The sequence below is a fragment of the Leptonychotes weddellii genome, chromosome 7, assembly GCF_054177405.1.
Source record: "Leptonychotes weddellii isolate Sample4059 chromosome 7, ASM5417740v2, whole genome shotgun sequence".
Lineage (NCBI taxonomy): Eukaryota > Metazoa > Chordata > Mammalia > Carnivora > Phocidae > Leptonychotes > Leptonychotes weddellii.
Window position 1 is genome coordinate 98,601,408 of NC_138375.1, and position 22,002 is coordinate 98,623,409.

Sequence of the window (22,002 nt, forward strand, 5' to 3'; positions counted from 1 at the left end):
TACTTTATTTTAGTGCAGAAAGTAATGAATCCTTACCTGTGGTGTACACCAGAATTTTCTAGAGGGTTTGTTAAGAATGCATCTGCCAGGGCCCAATCCTACTCTGATCCAAAATGTTCAGGGGAGGGCTTGTAAATGTGAGTTTTCATTATGTGCTATATTAGTTTGCTTGGGCTGCCATATCAAATACCACAGACTATGATATTAGTGGCTTAAAGAACAGAAATTTATTTTCTCACAGTTTCTAACCTCTAGTTCTCACAGTTCTAGAGGCTAGAAATTGAAGATCTAGGTGTCAGCATGGTTGATTTCTCCTAAGGCTTCTGTCCTTGGCTTTAGACAGCCACCTTCTCTCTGCGTCCCCATAAGGTCTTCTCTCTGTGCATACACACCCTTGGTGTTTTGTGTATACAAATTTCCTCCTTTTATAAGGATACCAGTCTTTGGATTAGGGCCGAGCCTAGTGATCTCATTCTGCTTAATCATTTCTTTAAAAGTCCTAACTCCAAATAGGGACACATTGTGAGGTACAAGAGGTTAGGGCTTTAACAGATGGATTTTGGGAGGATACAATTCAGCCCTAACATGTGCTGCAGTATTTCTAATGCAGGTGGTCCAAGATTCACATATGGACAAACACCAATTTAGATTCTAGGTAAGCTAAATGTACACACTCACCTTAGTCATTTAGTTTTCTGTGCCTTAAAACATGTGGCTTCTTCTAGGAGGGTCTTTCTATTTTACTCCTAAAAAAATATCATTTGGTTTTCCATCCTTGTTGTCTACTCTATTCACTCTTCAGCAAAAGCAAAGGGGACTTACATTTTGCAGTACCCAATAGTAAACTATGACACCGATTTACCTAGGAGTTTAATGCTAAACCTTTTTTTCCCCCAACTAGTAGAACTATCTCCCCACTCCAAAATTTCAAGCTCTCCCTGGCCTGTGCATATGAATTCTCCTAACAAAAACTGCACCCCTTTCCTTCTATTGTGCCATGTACTTCCATTCACAATGTCTCCTACCCTCATGCTTTCCTCACTTACTGTCTTGCAGTTAGTTATAGCAGAAACTGCCAGGGTGTGAGTCACTTCTAGATTTGTGTCCTCAGGTCTCTGATCAGATTATCTCCATCATGGCAGCCTTGCCAGACCATGCTACATAAAATAGCCTCTCCCACCCATCCTGTTGATCTCTATCACCTCTGCTTTACTTTTTCCTGCACACTCATCACCACCTACCATAATGTCTGTTTTTCCCCACCAGAAATAAAGTTCCACTTTGCTTTGCTCAGAGTGTAGAACAGTAACCCAGGAAGATGAGCATGTCCTTGAGGTGATCTTGCACTTCTCTTGTGAAGTAAAAGGCAAGGTCTTCTGCTGAGAGGGAACTGGGGAGGTGGAAGGGGAAACGAGCCTGAGAAGAATTCAGCAGGTCTAAAGATCTTTTATGGAGACTGGGAGACATTAGAGAAAATTCAAGAAGAGTGCTAGAGCTAAGAGAGCAAGAGTTAAAAGTGAAGCTCATGAATGTCTCCTACCTACACTATTGTGTGATCTCCGGCAATCCGCAGAGCCTGGAGAGGAGGAGAAAATGCAAAATGGTTATTCTGGTTTCTCAGTGACCACCACTGCTCCTTGGCATAACATTTTAGGCCCTTTGTAGTAAGGTCCTATTTACCTTTCCTATTTATTCCTCAGCTATACCAAGTTTCATTGTCTCCCTTCAACTTCTTTATATCTTGTCTTTGTGACTACGGTTTCCTCTAAACTCCCAAGTTTCCCCTAGCTAATTTTTGTTTGTCCTTTAAAGACTCCACTCAACTATTGTATTTTGAAAATGTTCCCCAACTTCCTCAAATATTAGCCACTGTGCTAATCATCATCATACCTTTTTTAAAAAACCCACAACCTTTGGAATACAGACGTAGGTTCAAGATGCAGCTGTCATTTACTGTGTGATCTTGAGCAAAATATTAAACATTTTTGTCCTTCAGCCTCATCTGTAAAATGGATATAATGATAAGACTTAGTTCAGACAACTGTTTGAAAAGATTAAATGAAATAATGTACCCAAAGTTACCTGGCATGTAACAGCAAATATGTTATCATTATAATAACTTGCATGTCTCCCTCTCTTGACAGCAAGTTCCTTAAAAGCAGTGATCATTCATGTTCATCTTTTTATTCCTAATATTTGACACAGTACCTGGAACACATAGGTTCTCCAGAATTGTGTAATAAAATAACGATTAATGGAATGAAATAAGTAGTTGAAGATGTTACTAAAGTTATGAGTTTTTTCCTGAGTTAGAATTACAGCAAAGAACGACCAAGGCTTGGCGATGCACACATACTAGTTGCTCGAGGAAGAGGCAGCTTTGGTAATCCAAACAGAAGAAACTTTCTTGAAGAAAACAGAGCACACACTGAAAAATTAAAAACTGAGAGTCGTTACACTGGCATGCAAAACAGACGTGGACCTTGTACACACGGAGCTTACAATCGGATACACTGTCCTACCACAAAACCCAACACAAAAACGTATACCCACATTTACAGCGTTTCGGACTTTCTACCTCTCTCTCTCTCTCAATAGAATAGACTCTGGGAAGAGCAGTTTCTTATTTAACTTTGAATCTACAGCACCCAGTAGTGTTTAATCGCAGCTGGAGTCCGATAAACGTTTGGGGAATGAATCAATGGCACAAAAGGAAGCAAAGCAACTAGGAGCCCTAGGGGAAGTGAAGATCTGTTACATTCTCGGAGGTCCTCCCCAACCCAAGAAGCGAAGTCACTCGCGCAAGGGCGCAAGCTCCTTATCCCAAATCCTTGGTTCCCCACCCCAGAGTTTGCTGGAAAACGGGAGCGAGGCACAGGACAGAAAGAAACCTTTGGATTTCGCGGGTCCCAGCCCCTGGCTTGACGAAACATCTACACTCCTAACAGCACGATATAATTTAAACCGCCTCCACATCTTCGAGAGCACCACCCCAAAACTTACCCGACCAACTCCGCGCCGACCCGGGCGAGAGGCCCCACCCCGACTCTAAACTAGCCAATCCAAACAGCCAGGATCAGCGGCGCGGTGTCTTCTGGGATCCTTAGTCTCTCGAGTTTGGGGCTTCCTCCTCCTCATGACTACAATTCCCGGCGGCCACGGGGCTCCAAGGTCCGTCCCCTCTCTGGGGGCGGAGCCCACGGCGAACGGGGGCTGGGCCCTCGCCCCTACCCCACGTGGCGGGGAGTGGTGCCGGCAGTGCCGGGGTGGAAGTTCTAACGTGTGGTGCTGGGTAGCCGACTTTGGTCCACTCTGCTCTCCAAACCTGTGCGTCTGAACCCGCGGTGATGCCGAAGATCAAGTCGGGGACGAGCGGTCGCCGCCGCGAGCGGCTCAAAGAGAGCCGGGAGCTGAAGAGCGCGGGAGGTGGGGACAGCCGGGAGGGGGCTGTGTTCAGGTCTGATCATCCGGCAGGACCTGTTCGGGGACACGGACCCAGATCTGGGCCGGGACAGTAAGGCCGGTGGCGGCGGCGCTCCCGGATCGCCGGCGGCAGGCCTTGCGCCGCCTCTGCCTTCCTTTCCTGCAGGAGGGGTGGACTTAAAGCAGGGTGTCATCTCGGCTTCAAGCGTGACGTTCGATGGTGGCTCTCGGCGCAGAGATCTAACCCCAGCCACCCTGCTTTCTTCTGTGGAACGGTCTAAGGTCTACGTTTCCTTGGGAAATTAAGGCTCTTTCGTGTTTTCTTCCAGGACTCATGTTCAACACGGGGATTGGGCAGCACATTTTGAAAAATCCTCTCATTGTTAACAGCATTATCGATAAGGTGGGTGTGGAAGAGAAAAGGAGAGAGTTGTTAGGTTATTGATTTTGTTCTTAGGAATACTTCAGCGCATAGAGGATGTCTGTCACAAAATAGATGCTCTCTATATATTTGTAGAATGAATTGAAGAATTGTCTGGGATTCATAGGCTGACCTCGGCGTGATTTGCTTTATTCTGTGGGTCTGAGTTTCCCCAGGCTCCAGATTCTTTCTGTAGATTATTTACTTCATAGCTGGACGTTTGTACTTGTTCAATTCCAGATTATTTTCTATTCCTTATCCCTTTTTTCTAGACACCATCTATCACTGTTAGTTTTTATTTACTCCAGAGCCTAAAAAGATGTCATAATGACAGCTTAGGAAGTTTTTTCCACAGAGAAACTTACATGGTACAATCCAGTGCCTCATATAAACCCTTTGGAGTATTCTTCTGGCATGGGTAGTGGATGTTCTCTTACTGTTGTGGATGACTGATTGCCTTAACATGAAATATATGTGGTACAGATTACATTCTCAGTTACAAAGGAGGCATCCTGGAGCCATAGAGAGAACATTACATCTTTAGAGACTCTATCATCTTGACGTAGTGTTGTTGGCCAAACGAGGGCCTAATTTTTTAACCTTTTTGGCTCATGGATTTCCTTTGAGCATCTGATGAAAGCTGTGCACACAGAACACTGCAGCTTTGTGCCATACAAACACCCGGGTTTCTGTACAATTTCTAGGTATTCCTATCCCTGAAACCATACATGGGTTGAAAATTGAGAAATCCCAATACAACATGCTGTGATTCTCAGGCAAGATCATCATATGCAGTCCTTTCTTGTTTGAACTTACTGATAATAAGAGTTGGTAAAAAGATGCTGTTGGAGTCATTTCTGAGGTAGAAGACAGAAAGCCATTCCCAGAAAGAACTGCTATTCCTGCTTTTCTGACTCCTATAAAGTTTTCTGACTCCTAACTATGGCCCCAGCTTAGGAAAGATGACAGATTTCCACTTGCACCTAATGTTAATGAGAAAATTTTGTCAAGCACATAGATCATGAAGGAATCTCACAGATGTGGAGTCAGAATAAGATCGCTTTAACCACGTGCTTTTGAGCAAAGATAAAATAAATGTGTAAATAAATATGTAAAATAAATGATGTGCTCAGATGTGCCAGTAAAGCTAAAGTGGTTGTGCGTGCTTGCAGGCTGCCTTAAGACCAACGGACGTGGTGCTGGAAGTTGGACCTGGAACTGGCAATATGACTGTAAAGTTGCTAGAAAAGGCAAAAACGGTAAAAAGGGAATTTTGTGTTTTGGTATCAGAAATGACTATGTGAGCAAGCTCACCTGGTTTACAAATAGAAATCTATTTTAATTAATTGCTGTTACTTTAACAGCAACCCTTAATACTTTGCTAACAGCTTTATCTTAACAAATACGGGCAAAATGGATAAAAGTGGTCAAAAATGCAAACTTCCAGTTATAAAATGAATAAGTCCTGGGAATGGAATGTACAGCATGTCGCTATAGTTAGCAACAGTATCGTATGTATATTTTAAAGCTGCTAAGAGAGTAGATCTTAAAAGTTCTCATCACAAGACAAAAAATATTTTATGTATAAATATGTGTGGCAATGGATGCTAACTAGACTTTTTCACAATATATACATATTTTGCAGTATGTACATGTTATGTTGTACACCTGAAACTAATATAACATTATGTCAACTATATCTCCATTTCAAAAAATGGATTACAAAAAAGAGAATATGGGATGTATTAATCAGGAAAACAGAGGGACGCCTGGGTGGCTCAGTCGTTGAGCGTCTGCCTTTGGCTCAGGTCGTGAACCCGGGGTCCTGGGATCGAGCCCCGCATCGGGCTCCCTGCTCCGCGGGAAGTCTGCTTCTCCTTCTCCTACTCCCCCTGCTTGTGTTCCCTCTCTGGCTGTCTCTCTCTGTCAAATAAATAAATAAAATCTTTAAAAAATAAAAAGGAAAACAGAAACCACATTTGATTTTTCAGTACAGGGTATTTAATATAGGGAGTTGTTTACGTTGTTGTTAGATGACTAAAAGAATAAAATGGGAACACTGAAGTAGCCCAAAAATAATAATTACAAAGAGGAGTTACCACCTCTAGGCTCGGGGGACAAAGCAAGGAGGCTGGAGTATTGGAACCTAGAGGAGGAGATCTAAAGAGCTGCACCATGAGATTGGGATGCCACCTGGCCGCTGCTGGTGGCTTCTGTGTGTTCTGGCTGACCCAGTTTCCAGTTGAATGGATCCAAAATGTAGGAATGGGATTAAGAGAGCCAGTAGGCATTACTGGAATACCCATGGGCTAGCGACAGCAGGAAACAGTTACCGTCCAAAGGCCTCAAGGGGCACATGGAGGGAACTGCCTTACCAGAGCCCGGTAAGAGTGGGAGCCATTTGAACAGGGGCCACTCAGAGCACAGTCTATTTTTCTGAATGGTGTTCTTTGTTATTTGAAATGGTAGAGTAGAATTGAAGGAAAATTGGAGGTAGAATTGGTGAAAAAAGTTTGATTCATGTTAATCATGTAGGAGTTAGGATTGAGATAACAAGATTTATGCTCCATAATTAACCCCCAAATACTTTTTTTTTTTTTTAATGTAGGTAATTGCCTGTGAACTTGACCCAAGGCTAGTAGCAGAACTTCACAAAAGAGTTCAGGGCACGTGAGTATGTGTATGCATGATAGAATTAAAGTGCATTTCAATCTCATGAAACAGTACTTTTTTTTTTTTAATTTTTTTTTTTATTCTTACAGTACTCTTTTTTAATTGCTCTTTTTCTTATTATTAGGCCTCTGGCCAGCAAACTTCAGGTACTGGTGGGTGATGTGTTGAAAACAGATCTACCATTCTTTGATGCTTGTGTGGCAAATTTGCCATATCAGGTGTGTTTTCAAATTGTTGGGAACATTATACAAAATGTTTCTGTGATGTGTCTTTCCTAGAAATAACTAGTTAATTCTCTTACAGATCTCTTCCCCCTTTGTCTTCAAGCTGTTGCTGCACCGACCTTTTTTCAGGTTTGTGACAAAAAGACCAAAATTACCGCCAAATTTTAGGCCGTGAACAGAGACAGCCAAAGATGATAGTTAATTCAATTAAAAATCTATTGGAGAATATGTTTTGTAGAAAATATCTATTTGTGTGGAGGTCTTTCTCTCTCTTTTTTATTCAGTTGACAGAGCTTTGGGGGGAGGTACAGTGTAAGTCCTCCTTCTGAGACCAAATGGCCTTTCCCTGTTTTCTAATACTCTTGCCATTAGTCCAGGTCAGACTCTTTATTACCTTACGTCTCAACAGCCTCCGAACTAGTCACTAGGCACATTATATAACAGGGGTTTTCAAACTGCAATTCAGAAGCCCCTTACTGGTTATAAATTTATTGAGTCGTGACCATTTTTTTTTAAAGACATGGAATAGAGTATATCAGAGGGCATTCATTGTATGTGGCCCAAGTGATTACAGTTTTGTGAAACTTTTGCTTAAGTTACATAAAACATATACGTACAGATATTTGTGGTGTAGGTTGCAATGTCAAATGTATTTCTTAGTGTGACTCGTTGTCAAAAAAGTTTCAAAGTCAAAGCCCAGCTTTGAAGATGCTCTTTTCCTATTCAAGAGTCTCCAAAAAGCCTCTGCATTGCTTCCAACGTCCACGTTCTTTAACTTGGGAAATCAGGACACCAGTGTCCCAACCTGTCTCTCTTGCGTCAGCTCTTCCATAAGGGTGTTTGCTTCCCCATAAATCCCACTGGGCTGCCGAGCTGATTTTGTTTGAGTTTTGTTTTGTTTTTTCCCCTAGAAGGGATAATGGACTAGTGCTTATCTGAACACAGAGGGCTTACATGTGCAAGGAGTTAGTGGTGTAGTCATTATAAAATGAAAAGCCAGCTGGCTCATTTTGTGGTAATAAAGCTGAAGCTGAAAGTGTTCTGCCTTGTAATCAGCTGAGCGAATTCTCATTAACCAGATACTCTTTGTTCTATTTCCCACCCAAGAAAATTAATTGAAGTTGAAATACCTTTATAGTTAAAAGTAACCATTTTCCGTATTCCTTTTCTACTATCTCTTCAGATGTGCCGTACTTATGTTTCAAAGAGAATTTGCTCTCAGACTAGTTGCAAAGCCTGGAGATAAATTATACTGCAGACTCTCAATCAATACACAGCTGTTAGCACGTGTGGACCATCTGATGAAAGTAAGTGACTGTTAGTGAAATAATGTGGCTTACCTCATCCGTGAGCATCTAGTTGTGCCTTCTGTGAGGAAAGCATATTTGATTACTAATTTAAAACTCTTTTTGAGAGGACTCCTTATTTTCTAATTAACAGGTTGGAAAGAATAACTTCAGGCCACCACCCAAGGTAGAATCCAGTGTTGTAAGAATAGAACCTAAGAATCCACCACCACCTATCAATTTTCAGGTGAGGTTAAAGTACTAGATCGTTCAGTAAAGGAGGAAAAAAAGACCAAGCTGGAAGATGTGTGTCTCTAGCAGCAGAAAAATACTGAGTTAACCTAAATGTCCAGACAGGAAAATGCTAATTATGACATCCCTATGTTGGGAGTAGATGGAATATTTGGATGTAAGATCATTGTGAAGAGCACAAAAAAGCATGGAAAATGTTTGCAAAAAAGTACAGCTTGGAATGCCTTTGCATTTTGCTATTGAGTATAGGTACAGAATATTTGAGTATGACTTAGAAAACAAGATAAAATGAAGGTAGTTGTTAGAGCAATATTATGAATAACACTTTTTAATCATAATTCATATTTCTGCAATTTAAAAAGAGAAGTTGCATCACTTGATGTAAAACCATACTGCAGTCTCTTTGGATAAAAACTTGATTACTTGTGTGGTCAGTTCTTGGTAATGGAGTGGTTTGTTAATTACTCCTGTAGGGTGGTTTAGGTATGTTGCATAGGCTATTAAATCATGTCTGTTTTGAATTATGTTTTTTTTTTTAAAGATTTTATTTATTTGACAGAGACACAGCGAGAGAGGGAACACAAGTAGGGGGAAAGGGGGAGGGAGAGGGAAAAGCAGGCTTCCCGCCAAGCAGGAAGCCCGATGCGGGGCTCGATCCCAGGACTTTGGGATCATGACCTGAGCCGAAGGCAGATGCGTAAGGACTGAGCCACCCAGGCACCCCTTGAATTATGTTTTTTGAAAATGGTACTTTGATTTAAATAAATGTCACAGTGTTCTTTGTTCAGATGTGGAACAATTTTTTTTTCTAATTTTTAAAATTGAGGATAAAATTTTCAGTGAGGTGGACAGAAGTGCCAAAAATCAAGTACATATCGTATTTTTTGCATGGGTCAGCCAGATCAAAATACAGAGTATTTTCGTCACTCCAGAAGGTTCTTTCAGTTTTATATATTAAAAGACAAAATAATACCTAGGAGACATAGGCAAGGTTGGATATTTTTAAGAAATGATCCATCTTCTGTTTCAGGAATGGGATGGCCTAGTAAGGATCACCTTCGTTAGGAAAAACAAGACACTCTCTGCTGCATTTAAGTGAGTATTTTACTCATTTATGATATAGGAAGGACGACCAGTGCTGTAGGAACTGTGCTAAGTGATAGAATTTGGTCCTTATCCTGAACAGATACCCTAAAGCATAAAGATTACCCATGTCCAGACACACTTTTCCTTTTTCACTAACTTTGTTCTTTGGGGGGGGTGGAGGGGCAGAAAAATTTAACAAAGAAAGTTCCTGGAATTTGGAATTACATCAGGTTTTTTGGCAAAAAAGGAAAAAACAAAAACCACACATCTGTCTCATTTTTCAACACTTGTGAAAAATTCATGCAATTTTATTAACTTGGAAATATTTTTAAATAGCAATTTGAAGCCCAAGGGCAAAAGAGGTTCTGAAAGCCGTTATTTCACCTTTTTTTTTTTTTTTTTTTTAGGTGATGTTTTGAATTTAGGTGATGTTAAGAATTTCAGAGATTTTTATTAGAACTTTACTTTTTAAATATAACCAGTTTGTGATTGTTTCTTAATACTCAATGCCTTTTTAGTCCCTTAATTTTACTACATGGAACATACACTTAACTTTATAATAAACTGAAAGGAAATTATAATCTCTGATTTTGGAATAACAGCAATATCGCTTCTTTATGCTATAGGTCAAGCGCAGTACAACAGCTGTTGGAAAAAAACTACAGAATTCACTGTTCGATCCATAATATTGTAAGCAAAAAATATTTCTGGTGTCTCTGTGGTTCCGATTTGTTTTAAAATGTTCATCTACTTTTTATTTTCATTTTTCATCACTTGATTCTTAATTTGGTATATTCCATAGGATCCTTAAAAGTGATGTGTAACTAGCACAACCTTAACTTGACCTCTAATAGGTCAATACTACTGTGTATTCTTGGAATAGATCCGAGTGGCCTTGATTACTCCACTTGAGCTTCTTTAACTAGACAGTTGTTTTTAGACATAAAAAGAAATTCACTTGAGTCATAATTTTCCCAAAGCTTTAGGCATGTGTAGCTTGCTCAGCTCAAATTATGTACCATTTGCTATGCTCTGAATTGCCTTGTTGCTCACGTAGCAATTCAATTTAAAGTTACCATTTTCTCAGTAACTTTTTTTAATACCCAGAAATTGAAATAATTAAAGTATAGGCTGAATAGCAGATTTTTTGTTGTAAGCCTCATGCCTCTTTATTATCTGTGCAACATTTTCTTTAACCAATTTTGTATGTGTGTCAACTCACATACACATAGCCATTCACATAACTGTGATGTCTGATAACTTTTTAGTTCTTTCAAATTAATTAAACAGAGCAGAAAGATAAGAGCAAATTTCCATTGCATTTTTTGACTCAGATCTTGTATGGTTTAATATATCATATTGCTATCTTCATTTTCTTTTTTATGGACAAAGTCATTAAACAATTGCTTAGGTAGGAAAATATTAAACTGGATTAAGAAAAATCTTTGGAGGAAGGATGTGAGGTATGAAATATTTAATATTCCCCAGGGTTGGAGGTCATCTCTTTGAGAAAAACTGGCTGATAAAATTAAATTTGTGCCAAGAAAATGTAAGATATTTTTAAAGGAGTAACAGTTGCTATAAAATTCAGTTTATAGCTTTATTTTTTGATATGAAGTACCTTACTCCTGAAACTATTTCAGAATTTTTAAGAAAAAGGGCAGTATACAGGTTTAACTCATTCAAAGTCTTCTGAGTATTTGGCATGTGCTGAAGATTAACCACTTAATTAGAGGTCCAAGTCTGATCTGCAAAAATAGGCTTTTCAGACTGCCGTGAGCAGATAAAGGGGACTATTTTATCAGTTACTGAACTAAAAAAAAACAAAAAAGAGCCAACATGACTTCATTAAAGATATGTTGTTCATTTATTCTGAATCTTATATTGATAGATAATACCAGAAGATTTCAGCATAGCAGATAAAATACAGCAAATCCTAACCAGCACAGGTTTTAGTGACAAGCGGGCCCGTTCCATGGACATAGATGACTTCATCAGGTAATTACATTGTTCTTTTTTCCTAAGTGTTTACATTTCTTTACTGTGACACCTTCCGATTAGAGATTTAAAGGCTTTTAAGCGGTGTAAGGTGCTACCTGGGGTTATTGCATAGCACTTCCATAGTATGGAATAGTATTTGGTGTAGAAGATGGAGGCTAGTTAGCTGCAGCAGAATGAACATTTTAAGAACAGTAGTAAAGAACAGTCCGAGCCTGGAGACAGCCTCTGTGTCAATGTGTGTTGTGGTATGTGTGCTCCTCCCCTTCAGCCTCCTCCCCCAAATCCCATTCATAGTTAGTCTTAATAGTGTGTGTCTTCAAAGTAGCCTGTAAGGTAGAAGCAGCATAACACATGTCATTGAATCTCATTCTTTTTCTGTACTGGGAAGAGTTATTGTTAAATAGATCCTACACATGAAATAATGTCAATTACAATCATACCTGGTTTTCAGTTCTAACTGGTTTAATAATATAGTTACTTATTTTGTCGACTGAGGCAAGTTCTACACACCTAAAATAAAAGAAGGGTGTCATAATTTATGGGGCAGTGCAGACCCAAATGTTTTCCTTGAATTAAGCAGATTAGTCTTATGAAAGCAGAATAAGCCTTCAGTTACCTATACTCACTGTTTTTAAGCACTAACACTTTGATTTCCTAATAAACTTTCACTTACTGAACAGTTTTTGCCTATTTAGTCATTTCATGTTTAGAACGTCCCTGTTCTAGGAGCTGAATAAAAAATGAGGGTAGATTGTTATAAAAGTAATTGGTTTGACTTTTCTAAGCTGGCAGCACAGTTCCATATAAGACAGACGGGGTTTATATTTTATATTGGCAGGCTAGCAGTACTACTGAGTCTTCATCAGAGGTTAATCCTAGGAGTTGAACATCACTCATAAGTACCTATCTTCCTTTTTCAAACATTCTAATCCATCTTCAGCTGTTCCTGTGGGCCATCCTGAAAATCATCTCAGGTCTATATAGAAATATTTCAGCTTACTTTAATTCTCACCAAATTTCTTCAAGGTTATTAAGCATATGCAGTTTGCTAATTAGCATCCAATAGGTAACAAAGGTATGGAGAGAAAAGCAATGTGTTAAGTACTTAATTGGAACCTGAGTAATAGTGAGCCCAGACAGGGAAAAGTGAACATTAAGATTACCCACTCATTTTTCTTCTGTCTCTAGTTCCAAACAGCTTCTTGTTCACTTACCATGTTGAAATAGAACAAGCGCCAGTGAGCTCTTATGTCTGGATAGTAGAGGTCTAAGATAATTTGGTCAAATTCACCATAACTTAAGACACATAGGCTGTGACAAAAGAGGCATGAAAATGTGACTTTAACCAATATATATCTTGCAAATTTAATTGAAGAATGACATTTCTATAATGACTAGTGTTAGGAGTGGGTGGGCTTCAGAGGTTTGCTGATGTGTTTGTTTTGGAATTCGTGGTATAGGAACTATGCATTGTTATGTGCAATAAATTACCTTTCAATACCATCTCATTTTGGTTTCTTTTTTCAGATTGCTACATGGATTCAATGCAGAAGGTATACATTTTTCTTAGGTGTCTGGAAAACAGAATTTTCCAAACTCAAGAACAAGAAACTGGAATTACGTATTTTTAATAATTTGAGAAGATGAACTATGCCTTTGCTTCCCTGGAACACTATGTGCTTGACTAGTTTTGACTTAATACTACTACTGTCACCATTTATTACTCTGAATTCTCATGGTAGTAAGTCAATTCTAAGTACCCGAGTGTTTTTTGGTTGTGGTGTGTTTTTAATATCTAACATAGGGCAGGGTCCAATCTACGCATGATAATCTTGAAGAGCCGCAGGCACGCACAACTTTACACTTAAACTTACCATTTCTAACAGGTTATTGTATAAAGATGTTACTGTTCTATTTTCTGTTATATATTATATGAGGACCTGTGTAGGCCTTTGTCCCTCAAATAGTAAAAAAGTTAAAACATGCTTAACTCAGTCACATATTTCCCATACGATTTCTTTCTTTCATGTGCACAATAAAACAACTGCTTATTTTGCTTCTCTCATTTCTTCTCTGTTTATCTTACACAGCTTCTTTCACTCACTGCCTATGCCTAAGCTGTCCTGTAAGCAGCAGAGGCTCCATCGGGTTCTGGGTAAACGTGAGTCCGCTACCGCCACCATGCGGTGGTGCCAGGCATATGACTTCTGGGCATGGTTCCTTAACTGTGAAATGAGCATGCTCAGCTGGAATGAAATGAACTATAAGATAGTATGTGTTTTCTTGGGGAAAGCCACAGGTTTAACAAAATTTCAAAGGGTTTTTTAAATCAAACCTGGCTTTACAGTTCAAATTCTGCCCTTCAACTTACTTAAAACAAATAAACATCTCAACCAGCCATCTTCTCGTAACTAGAGGCTCTCAGTATTCATGTGACTTCTGGAAAACAAAGTTCCAGTGTCTTTTCATATACTGATGCTTAGTTTTAAGCTATTTTTAAAATGGCCGGTTGACAATGTCAATAGATGCCCTAAACAAGTCTTAACTAGCTACTATGTTTAAATCATTATCAATATAATACTAAGCGTTGTTAATGTCCTTTAATAAAGAATTATAGTACCTGATTATTTTATTTATATAAGGAAATTAATAAAAATATCTTGATAACTGACTTTTTTAAAACCTAACTTAATAGAAAGACTGCTTCCAAATTATTTTAACATAGGTACACTGAGTAAACCTAGGAAGGAAGTTGTTTAACTAAACAGATTTTTTTGAAATCTGGCTTCAAAGTGATATAGTAGAACACTCCTATATAAATAAAATAATTACTTATTAATAGGAATATCAGCTTTCAAGAAATCTGAGAATGTTTAACCCAGATCCAAAAAATTCATTATTCTTTAAATAATAGCTGCATCAAGCCACTTTTGTTACATAAATATTAAATATACCTCAAGAGTAGGTTTTTTTAATATCACAAAACTACTTACTTTGCAAAATTCATTTGTACCATCTCTACACTTATAGGAAAACTTTAAGAGTTAATTCAGCTTTCCCTCTATTTCCTCTTCCCCTGTGAACTACTGAGTTTTAGTCCCTTTTCTGGCCTTCAGTTTTCCCTATCTGTAAAACTGAAGGTTTGGACTATACCACCAAGATCTTTTCTGGTATTAATTTTCTAAAGACCTTGATTACTGATCAGAATGAAGTCATTATAGTATAAGGCGGCATATTTGAATGTAAGACCTTCCAGAGATAGTATCCATCTTATTTAATTAATAAAGAGTAATCTGTTGTGCTTTAAAATGAGCAAGTTCACATCTCTTTATTGCCCTCTGAAGGTTGGTTAGCCTCAAAAACTACTTTTTTAAGCAACCTCTGCAAGGTCAATAGTATCTGCTCCATTCTTCCTCTTCTCTTTGAAATACCACAAAAGAACATATCTTACAACTGCAAGAAAACCTGAGTCCCTTCCAAAACAAAGGTGATTGTACTGAAGTAAATTATCTCTAAAACTCATTCCATAGATATCATTTATTAATAAGCACATTGTGAAAATCTACATTTGTTCTAGATTTCAAGTTTACAGAGGAGCGTTTCACCATGGTGTTAGGATTTCCCACAACTACCCTCTGGGTTCTATGAACAATGAAGTAGGGAATCTGGCTCATGTGACTCTCTATTCATAGCTTCCCTTTGGCCCAAATGAATGAGCAGTAGTTCCTTTGAGTAAATCAAAACAAGACATCCTTGGGAGACTTTTTGTTGTTAATCTACTCCTGGACTCTATCCTAGGAACTAAGGGAAAACTCCTAGAGAGATATATAAATCTTTTAACAAAATATTTACATGAAAAGTGGCCAGTTTTCTTCCTTGGAGTAGCAATCTGTAAAAATAAGTGCCACCATTTAAAAAGCAGCATACCCTAATCCAATTTAATGGCGAGAATTTGGTGATTCTCACCAAATAATGATGAAACATCACACATTTAGGTAATGGATGGGGCTTGGGTTCGATCTGCCTTTTGAGGCAAAGTCAACCCTCTTTTAGCTTAATTCTTTCTCAAGGGAGTTATGTACTGTCTACACTTGGCTTAAACTAACAGTTCTATTATGGACTACTTTCAGTGTACATGTAAATATTCATGCATCAGAAGCCAATTTCCTTTATCAGTACATTTAGGAGGTACATTTTGGGGTGCTAATGGACACTTTAAGTAATGGTATTGGTAAGGATCAAATTGCACTATTAGTCCTGTTAATACCACACTGGAGAACACACTGCATATATATGTATTATCCTAAGATAAAACTCTTCTCAGAATTTCGTTACTTTTTATTATACACCAACTAGTTTATATTTTAGTTCTTTACAAAGAAAATGCTAAGAAAATTATAACCACATTATCTGGTTTTAAAATCATAATTCCAGATTTCTTTACATACAAGATGGAATGGTCCAGCAGCTATGTCCACTGTCACAGACTTTAGTTCCATTCAATGATATGGCACATCCTGCAAAATTAACTAGTCACACACAAAAAATGTCTCAAATACAGTAAAAATGTACACACAATAAAGGTAATTTACAATGACAATTAAGGAATGTAATTTATCTTGGCTGTGCTTCAGAAATTTAGGGTCAAAAGCCTTAGTCAAGGCACAAAGCAGGAAGAGGTGAGCACAGCTGTCTCTAGGAGGGGGCAAGGTATGTACAATCACTGATGAGGTATGCATGCACGCAAAGGATTTAAAACTGCTCAGTCTTGCTACGAAAATTGAACCAAGTTAAAAGGAAATGCTGTGGCTTCCCCCTACTCTTCACCGCTGGATCAAGTCCACAACCTTACTTCATACAGAAAATACAATTGGCAAGGATCTCCAAAAGTAAATCACTATCTGGGTAAATGAAACAAAATGCTTCACTATTCCCAAATCTTGGTTGTGCCTCCTCAACTAGAAGCATTTTGTAGACAAAGGAGTGGTTCACAAAATTGAAATGTCATTCAGGTGAAGGGACAAGACATTTTCCACAGACACTTAAAATTTCAAACTTTCAAATGGCCCTTACAGCTGAACCATTGTATGTTACAGCAGTGTGGGTTCTGGGGATCCTTTAGCAGCAAATGCTGATTTAAAGGGCACGGGGTCTCTTCGGGTTGATTTGCTTGCTGGCCTGTTCTTCTTCTTGTAGAGCTGCACGAAAAGATTTCACTTTATCTTGGAAAAAAGAAAAGAACAAGAGAGTAAGTACTGCATTGCATGCAATACAGTATACAACTTCATGGGTCCTATCAAGTCAGCTGCCTTACTTTAGAGCATTAACTCAGGATTTTTCCTTTTGTTTTTTGTTGTCCAGAAACTCAGAACTAAACACAATACTCAATTATAGCAACAGTTTCGTTATTTAAGGATTCATGAAAATAACTTTCTTCTATATCTTCAACAGGTTTCTGTTCTGTTTGGCACATTTTACAGTGTTGAATTTTAGTTTATTTGAATTCCTTTTGGAGTACAGACAGGCTATATATGTGTGTTAAATGTGTACAGTCATGTTCAAAAAAACACGGAGTCTTTTTTTTTTAAGTAATCTCTATGCCCACGTGGGGCTCAAAGTCATAAACCTGAGATCAAGAGTCACAGCTCTACCTACTAAGCCAGCCAGGTGCCTCTGAATCTTATTAAACTGTAAAATAGACTTTTCTTCCCTCAATATTAAGAAATTTCTACTCCTGACGCCTATTTTACCTTTTTAAGCCATGAAATTTCAAAAGATGTTTGAATTTTTAAAAAGAAATGTCATTTTGTCCTTATCAGGGATTGTAAAAGGGAATGGGGAAGGGGGATTATAGGATAATATATTCTTGGTCTTACAATTCCTACTATGATGTATTAATTCAGAGTCCCATAAGAATAAGAACTAGGTAAATAAATTGAAAGAGGCAAATAAGTCAGCTGTGAAGATGAGAAATATCTCATCTCCTTTTATACCAGTGGTTCTTAACCACGGGTGATGTTCTCCCACCACCCCCCCGACATCTGATAATATCTAGATATTTTTTGACTGTCACAAGTGGCCACTGTCATCTAGTCAATAGAGACCAAGGATGCTGGTAAGCAATGTACAATGCACAGGACAGCACCTCAACAATTACCCAACTTAAAATGTATTAATGGTGCAAAGGTTATGGCCTTTGGGAGACAAGAATGAGATTATCAGTTCGAATCTCAATTTCTTTCCCCTCTTCCAAAGAACAATGATATTTTAAAAATTAACTTCTGAAATTCAGAAAGAAATTTAAGGACCTCGGGATCTCGTACCTGTTAATATAAGATAAAAACTCTCAAACTTCTTATGTTAATACCAATATTATCTCTGGATGGTAAAAAAAATTTTTTTCCTAAAAAAATACAATAGCTAGACATTAAGTAATTTCTTCAAAGTTATGGATACACTTGATACAACTAAGTTGAATGCCACATATTACAAAGAAAAAAATTACAATTCATTATGATCTGTTCTGAATAAAATACATAGAGAAAAGCTGCCTGTGAGTTCTGACAGATAAGAACAATGATCAAAACACTTTAAATCAAGGCTTGGATATGAAGAATAGGAAAAACAAAAGTAAGTTCTAGAAACTCTACATTTGTACCAACAATTCTGAATTGGGCAGTCATTGCTGGCTCTATACGATATGATTTCAAATAACCAATTTCACAAAGGACCTAGTTTATAAATTAGCCAGTTTGGTGCTAAGAACTAGCAATTTCAATCTGGTTTCACATTGCATTTCATGTACACATACACAGATGTCCATTCACATATAAATGGAGACAACTAGTTTGCCAATGCCTCAGAAACAAGTACATACAATAAATGTGAATGTGAAGCTACACAGATAAGCTACTTAAAAAGCCAAAAAGACATGGCATGTGGGTAAGTCACATGCTTCCCTCCATTCGCAAAGTAGGAAGAATAATTGTTGAAAGGTCTTGAGTTGTTCAAGGTCTTGAAACCTTCCCCTTGATTTTTTAAAACAAGTCTTCAAAGGAAAGACATGACACAGGTGCAGATAGGAGGCTATAGAAGGCATGGTCCTGAATAGACCTAATCTAAGCAAAATAATTCTGACAAGCACTGACCTATCAAACTAAAAATCTGAATGAGTGTATAAAACTTACAGATTTGTTAAAATCCATTTTCCCTCTTTAATCATAAGATGCTTTTATCTTTTCAAATGCCTAAAAGAAAAAGACAACTAAAGAGCACTTGAAAGGATACTCCATGTTTTTTTTTTACAAAAAACAATGACTGGTCTGTCTTTATACTTCTGGAAATGTATTAAATGGTGCCCATAATTTTTATTTCGGATATCCTCTTGCAGTATGAAATCCTGCCACCAATTACATATGAAGATGAAGATTTCAAGCACTAAAATGAAAAAGGAATTACCCCGCAGCTCAGTTAAAATGTCTATTTTTTGCTCAAGAATAGCTTCAAGTTGAGTAGCATATGAATCTACATCATAGTCTACTTCTTCAGTCATCTCTAGGAGAGCCTTTTCATCTTCTAACCATCGAATAGATTCCTAAAAGGACAAAAATTCAACAATCCAATAAGCCTCTTTGTAAGAAACCAATTTACAAATTTCATGTACGTTAAATATATTCAAGCATACTTAAGATGGTATTCTCTAAAATATTAATAAGTATAAAACATCTTTATTTACAAAGTAAAATTAAGAAATATTTCCTTAAATTCTAACATAAACACAAATATGGTAAGCCAAGCAAGGTAACTTCATTTTTCTACTTTTCCTTTACCCTGGGTAAGGGCTTGGGGAAGGGAATGAATCAAACATGTTATCAATCAGTGAGCACAATAATTTTCAAAACTTAAGTAGCTACCCCTAAAATTGGGGAAGAATGGTATAATAAAGCTTACTGAGCAACCTATTGAGGTCTATGGTAGCCCAGAACTTGCAAATCATGTAGAATTTACAAATCCATTTGGGGCCTCACAGTAGTTGGACCAAAAGTTAACCCCAAATTCTAAACACTAGGTCTTCAAAATTATTTTAACTGTAAGAGACCGATGGATAGTCAATTTTAGAAGAGTCAAACAAATCACTAAATAGTAGCTACTTACTATTCATAAATGTTTTAAAGGAAACCATTCATTCTTAAGTGATTTCAGATAATGTGGAATTTATAAGTGTCATTTCCTAGCAATGTCATGAATCATACAGATCATGAACAAGTTCTGATCATTCTGAATTAAAGAGGTTTTGGTTAGGTCTTTCTAGCTTTCAATGCAATTTAATAGCTAATTATTTTTTATTTTATTTTATTTATTTGAGGTAGAGAACATGAGTTGGGGGCGCAGAGGGAAAGGGAGAAGCCGACTCCCCGCTGAGCAGAGAGCCCAATGTGGAGCTCGATCCCAGGACCTGGGGACCATGACGGGAGCTTTGAAGGCAGACGCTTAACCAACTGAGCCACCCAGGCGCCCCAACTAATTATAACTATACTATGTATAATCAGGCTGAATTAGCAACTTAGCTACAGATATCTATTATAAAATTATGTACATATATGTATCAATTAAAATACATATACATACCCCAGTATTTTTTTTCTTTAGCTATCCACTTAATCTTTTAAAACAAAACCCTATTTTGAGAAATGGCAGGTCACAGTACATAGGAACAACAAATCAAATTATAAAAAGAATACTGGATTGAAACTGAAAAATAACCAGTTCTGACAAAAAACAAAGACCTTTTAGATTTCATCATAAAATGGCAGAGTGGGAAATGATGGTCTTTGTATGACTAACACCTTGCTCCGAAAGGACAGAGACAATTTAAGACAACTTAAATTACAAGTGTCCTTTCTTGATTTAATCTAAACATCCAAGCCTCTAAATAGATTCTCATAATAAGGGTTTGATTAAAACTGTAACAGTTTTCCTTTTTTTTAAAAAAATATTTTATTTATTTATTTATTTGTCAGAGCGATAGAAAGAGAACAAGCAGGGGAAGCAGCAGGCAGAGGGAGAAGCAGGCTCCCCACTGAGCAAGGAACCCGATGCGGGACTTGATCCCAGAACCCTGAGATCATGACCTGAGCTGAAGGCAGACGCTTAACCAACTGAGCCACCCAGGCATCCCAAAACTGTAACAGTTTTAATGAGGGTATATCCTATTCTCAACTTATAAAATAAATAGTTCTCTTAAATTTTTGAGCCTTTTATCCAGGTGTTTAAATGGCCTACAGCTGAGTCACATTAATATTTGTTTACAAATAAATATTTCTCAAACATCAGAGAAGGCACACAGGTCAACAGAAAAAGTGAGCTATTGTTCACCTTTTTCCCAGAACATATTTAGTCTCCATAATGATGTCTAAATGTTACCTTCACTTCCTCGTAAGTATCACTCTCCAGGATATTTTGTTAGAAAGGGAGTAGGTGAGGGGTAGGGGAAGGAAATCATACAGTAAATCATACAATGCTTTTAATAGGCTGAACGTACAATGGGATGAGTACGTCACGAGTTACTGCAACAGGCAGGGATTTAACACCCCTCACTCATCTGTCACTGTAATAACCTTCCCTTTCCTAAAGTAATCTTCCACCTCTGCAAAGGAAGATACTTCCTCAACTGTTCTGATAACGCCTTGAAGTTTTTCTTACTGATGTCAAATAAACTGGCCTAACATGGAGAAAGAGGTGGTGGAGGGCAGAAGTTCAACCCTTCTCTAAAAATGGACAACTAATGAAAGCAAATAAAGCAGAACAGTAGTAAATAAACTAGATCTTTCCATCATAGCACAAAAAAAACATTGTTTGTAACCACCATTCATTTTCTGTTCAAAATATCCCATATATATACCCTACCCTACAAACACATATAGACAATACATGCACAATGGTAATTTTTTACATTAGAATAATATTCAAAGTATTATGAAAGTTCTTCATTTTCTAACAGAAATATTTTGATGAAAGGTCCTGTCTTACTTTACCTGGAACACTGCCCTGTGATCTTCTACAACTTGTTCTTCCATTTCTACCATTTGTGAGACAGCTTCATGAAAAGTAAACAATTGGGGAGAAACTTCTTCTTCCTTAAGATGAGCATAGTTTAAAAAATTAGGACATAAAGTTTACATTTTAAATGTTACATAAAAGTAGTTTTTCCACATCATTTATAAAAATGTCATTTAGAAAATGAGGAAGTTTGCAAGATAAAGACTACTAAAATATAATATAAAAGGCGAAGCCACAACTTCTTTTTATGGGTCAAAAGTATTTGATGTAACACTCAATAAGACAGCCCAAATTTAAGCGTATCAGTGAGGAGTAGTTTTCACTTAGTCCAGGCTTTATTGCAGAATTACCCTAAAAAGGCAATCTCTTTTGGAATAATGCAACTTTTCAAAAATACATTTTTTTTTTAAAGATTTATTTATTTTGAGAGAGCAAGAATGAGAGAGAGAGAGAGAGAGTACATGAGTGGGGGAGGGTCAGAGGGAGAAGCAGGCTCCTCGCTGAGCAGGGAGCCCGATGCGGGACTCGATCCCGGGACTCCGGGATCATGACCTGAGCCGAAGGCAGTCGCTTAACC

The 22,002-nt window shown here is 37.7% G+C and overlaps 2 protein-coding genes across 4 annotated transcripts in view; one reads left to right on the forward strand and one right to left on the reverse strand.

Moving 5' to 3' along the window:
- The first annotated feature begins 3,182 nt into the window (after window positions 1-3,182).
- Window positions 3,183-13,431, forward strand: DIMT1 (DIM1 rRNA methyltransferase and ribosome maturation factor). Its single transcript, XM_006731225.3, has 12 exons — window positions 3,183-3,426; window positions 3,753-3,826; window positions 5,017-5,103; window positions 6,453-6,514; window positions 6,642-6,735; window positions 6,821-6,870; window positions 7,925-8,048; window positions 8,182-8,274; window positions 9,310-9,374; window positions 9,992-10,055; window positions 11,257-11,363; window positions 12,894-13,431. The coding sequence occupies exons 1-12, from the start codon at window positions 3,348-3,350 to the stop codon at window positions 12,934-12,936; spliced, it is 942 nt and encodes a 313-aa protein (XP_006731288.1). The 5' UTR covers window positions 3,183-3,347; the 3' UTR covers window positions 12,937-13,431.
- KIF2A (kinesin family member 2A) overlaps window positions 11,210-22,002 on the reverse strand; it is a 75,048-nt gene continuing 64,255 nt past the window's right edge. For all 3 annotated transcript variants that reach the window (XM_006731228.3, XM_006731227.3, XM_006731226.2), the window contains 3 exons: window positions 21,401-21,502; window positions 18,825-18,960; window positions 11,210-16,588 (listed from right to left, as the gene is read on the reverse strand). In XM_006731228.3, the coding sequence (XP_006731291.1) occupies window positions 16,503-16,588; window positions 18,825-18,960; window positions 21,401-21,502 (324 nt within the window). In that variant the 3' untranslated portion in view covers window positions 11,210-16,502. The remainder of the gene's footprint in view (window positions 16,589-18,824; window positions 18,961-21,400; window positions 21,503-22,002) is intronic.

Excerpts from the sequence above, each read along its gene's own strand:
- DIMT1 (XM_006731225.3), top strand. The coding sequence starts at position 3,348 with ATGCCGAAGATCAAGTCGGGGACGAGCGGTCGCCGCCGCGAGCGGCTC. Across the intron at positions 6,736-6,820 it reads TGGCAAATTTGCCATATCAG|ATCTCTTCCCCCTTTGTCTT; the intron begins GTGTGTTTTCAA and ends ATTCTCTTACAG. Across the intron at positions 11,364-12,893 it reads GACATAGATGACTTCATCAG|ATTGCTACATGGATTCAATG; the intron begins GTAATTACATTG and ends TTCTTTTTTCAG.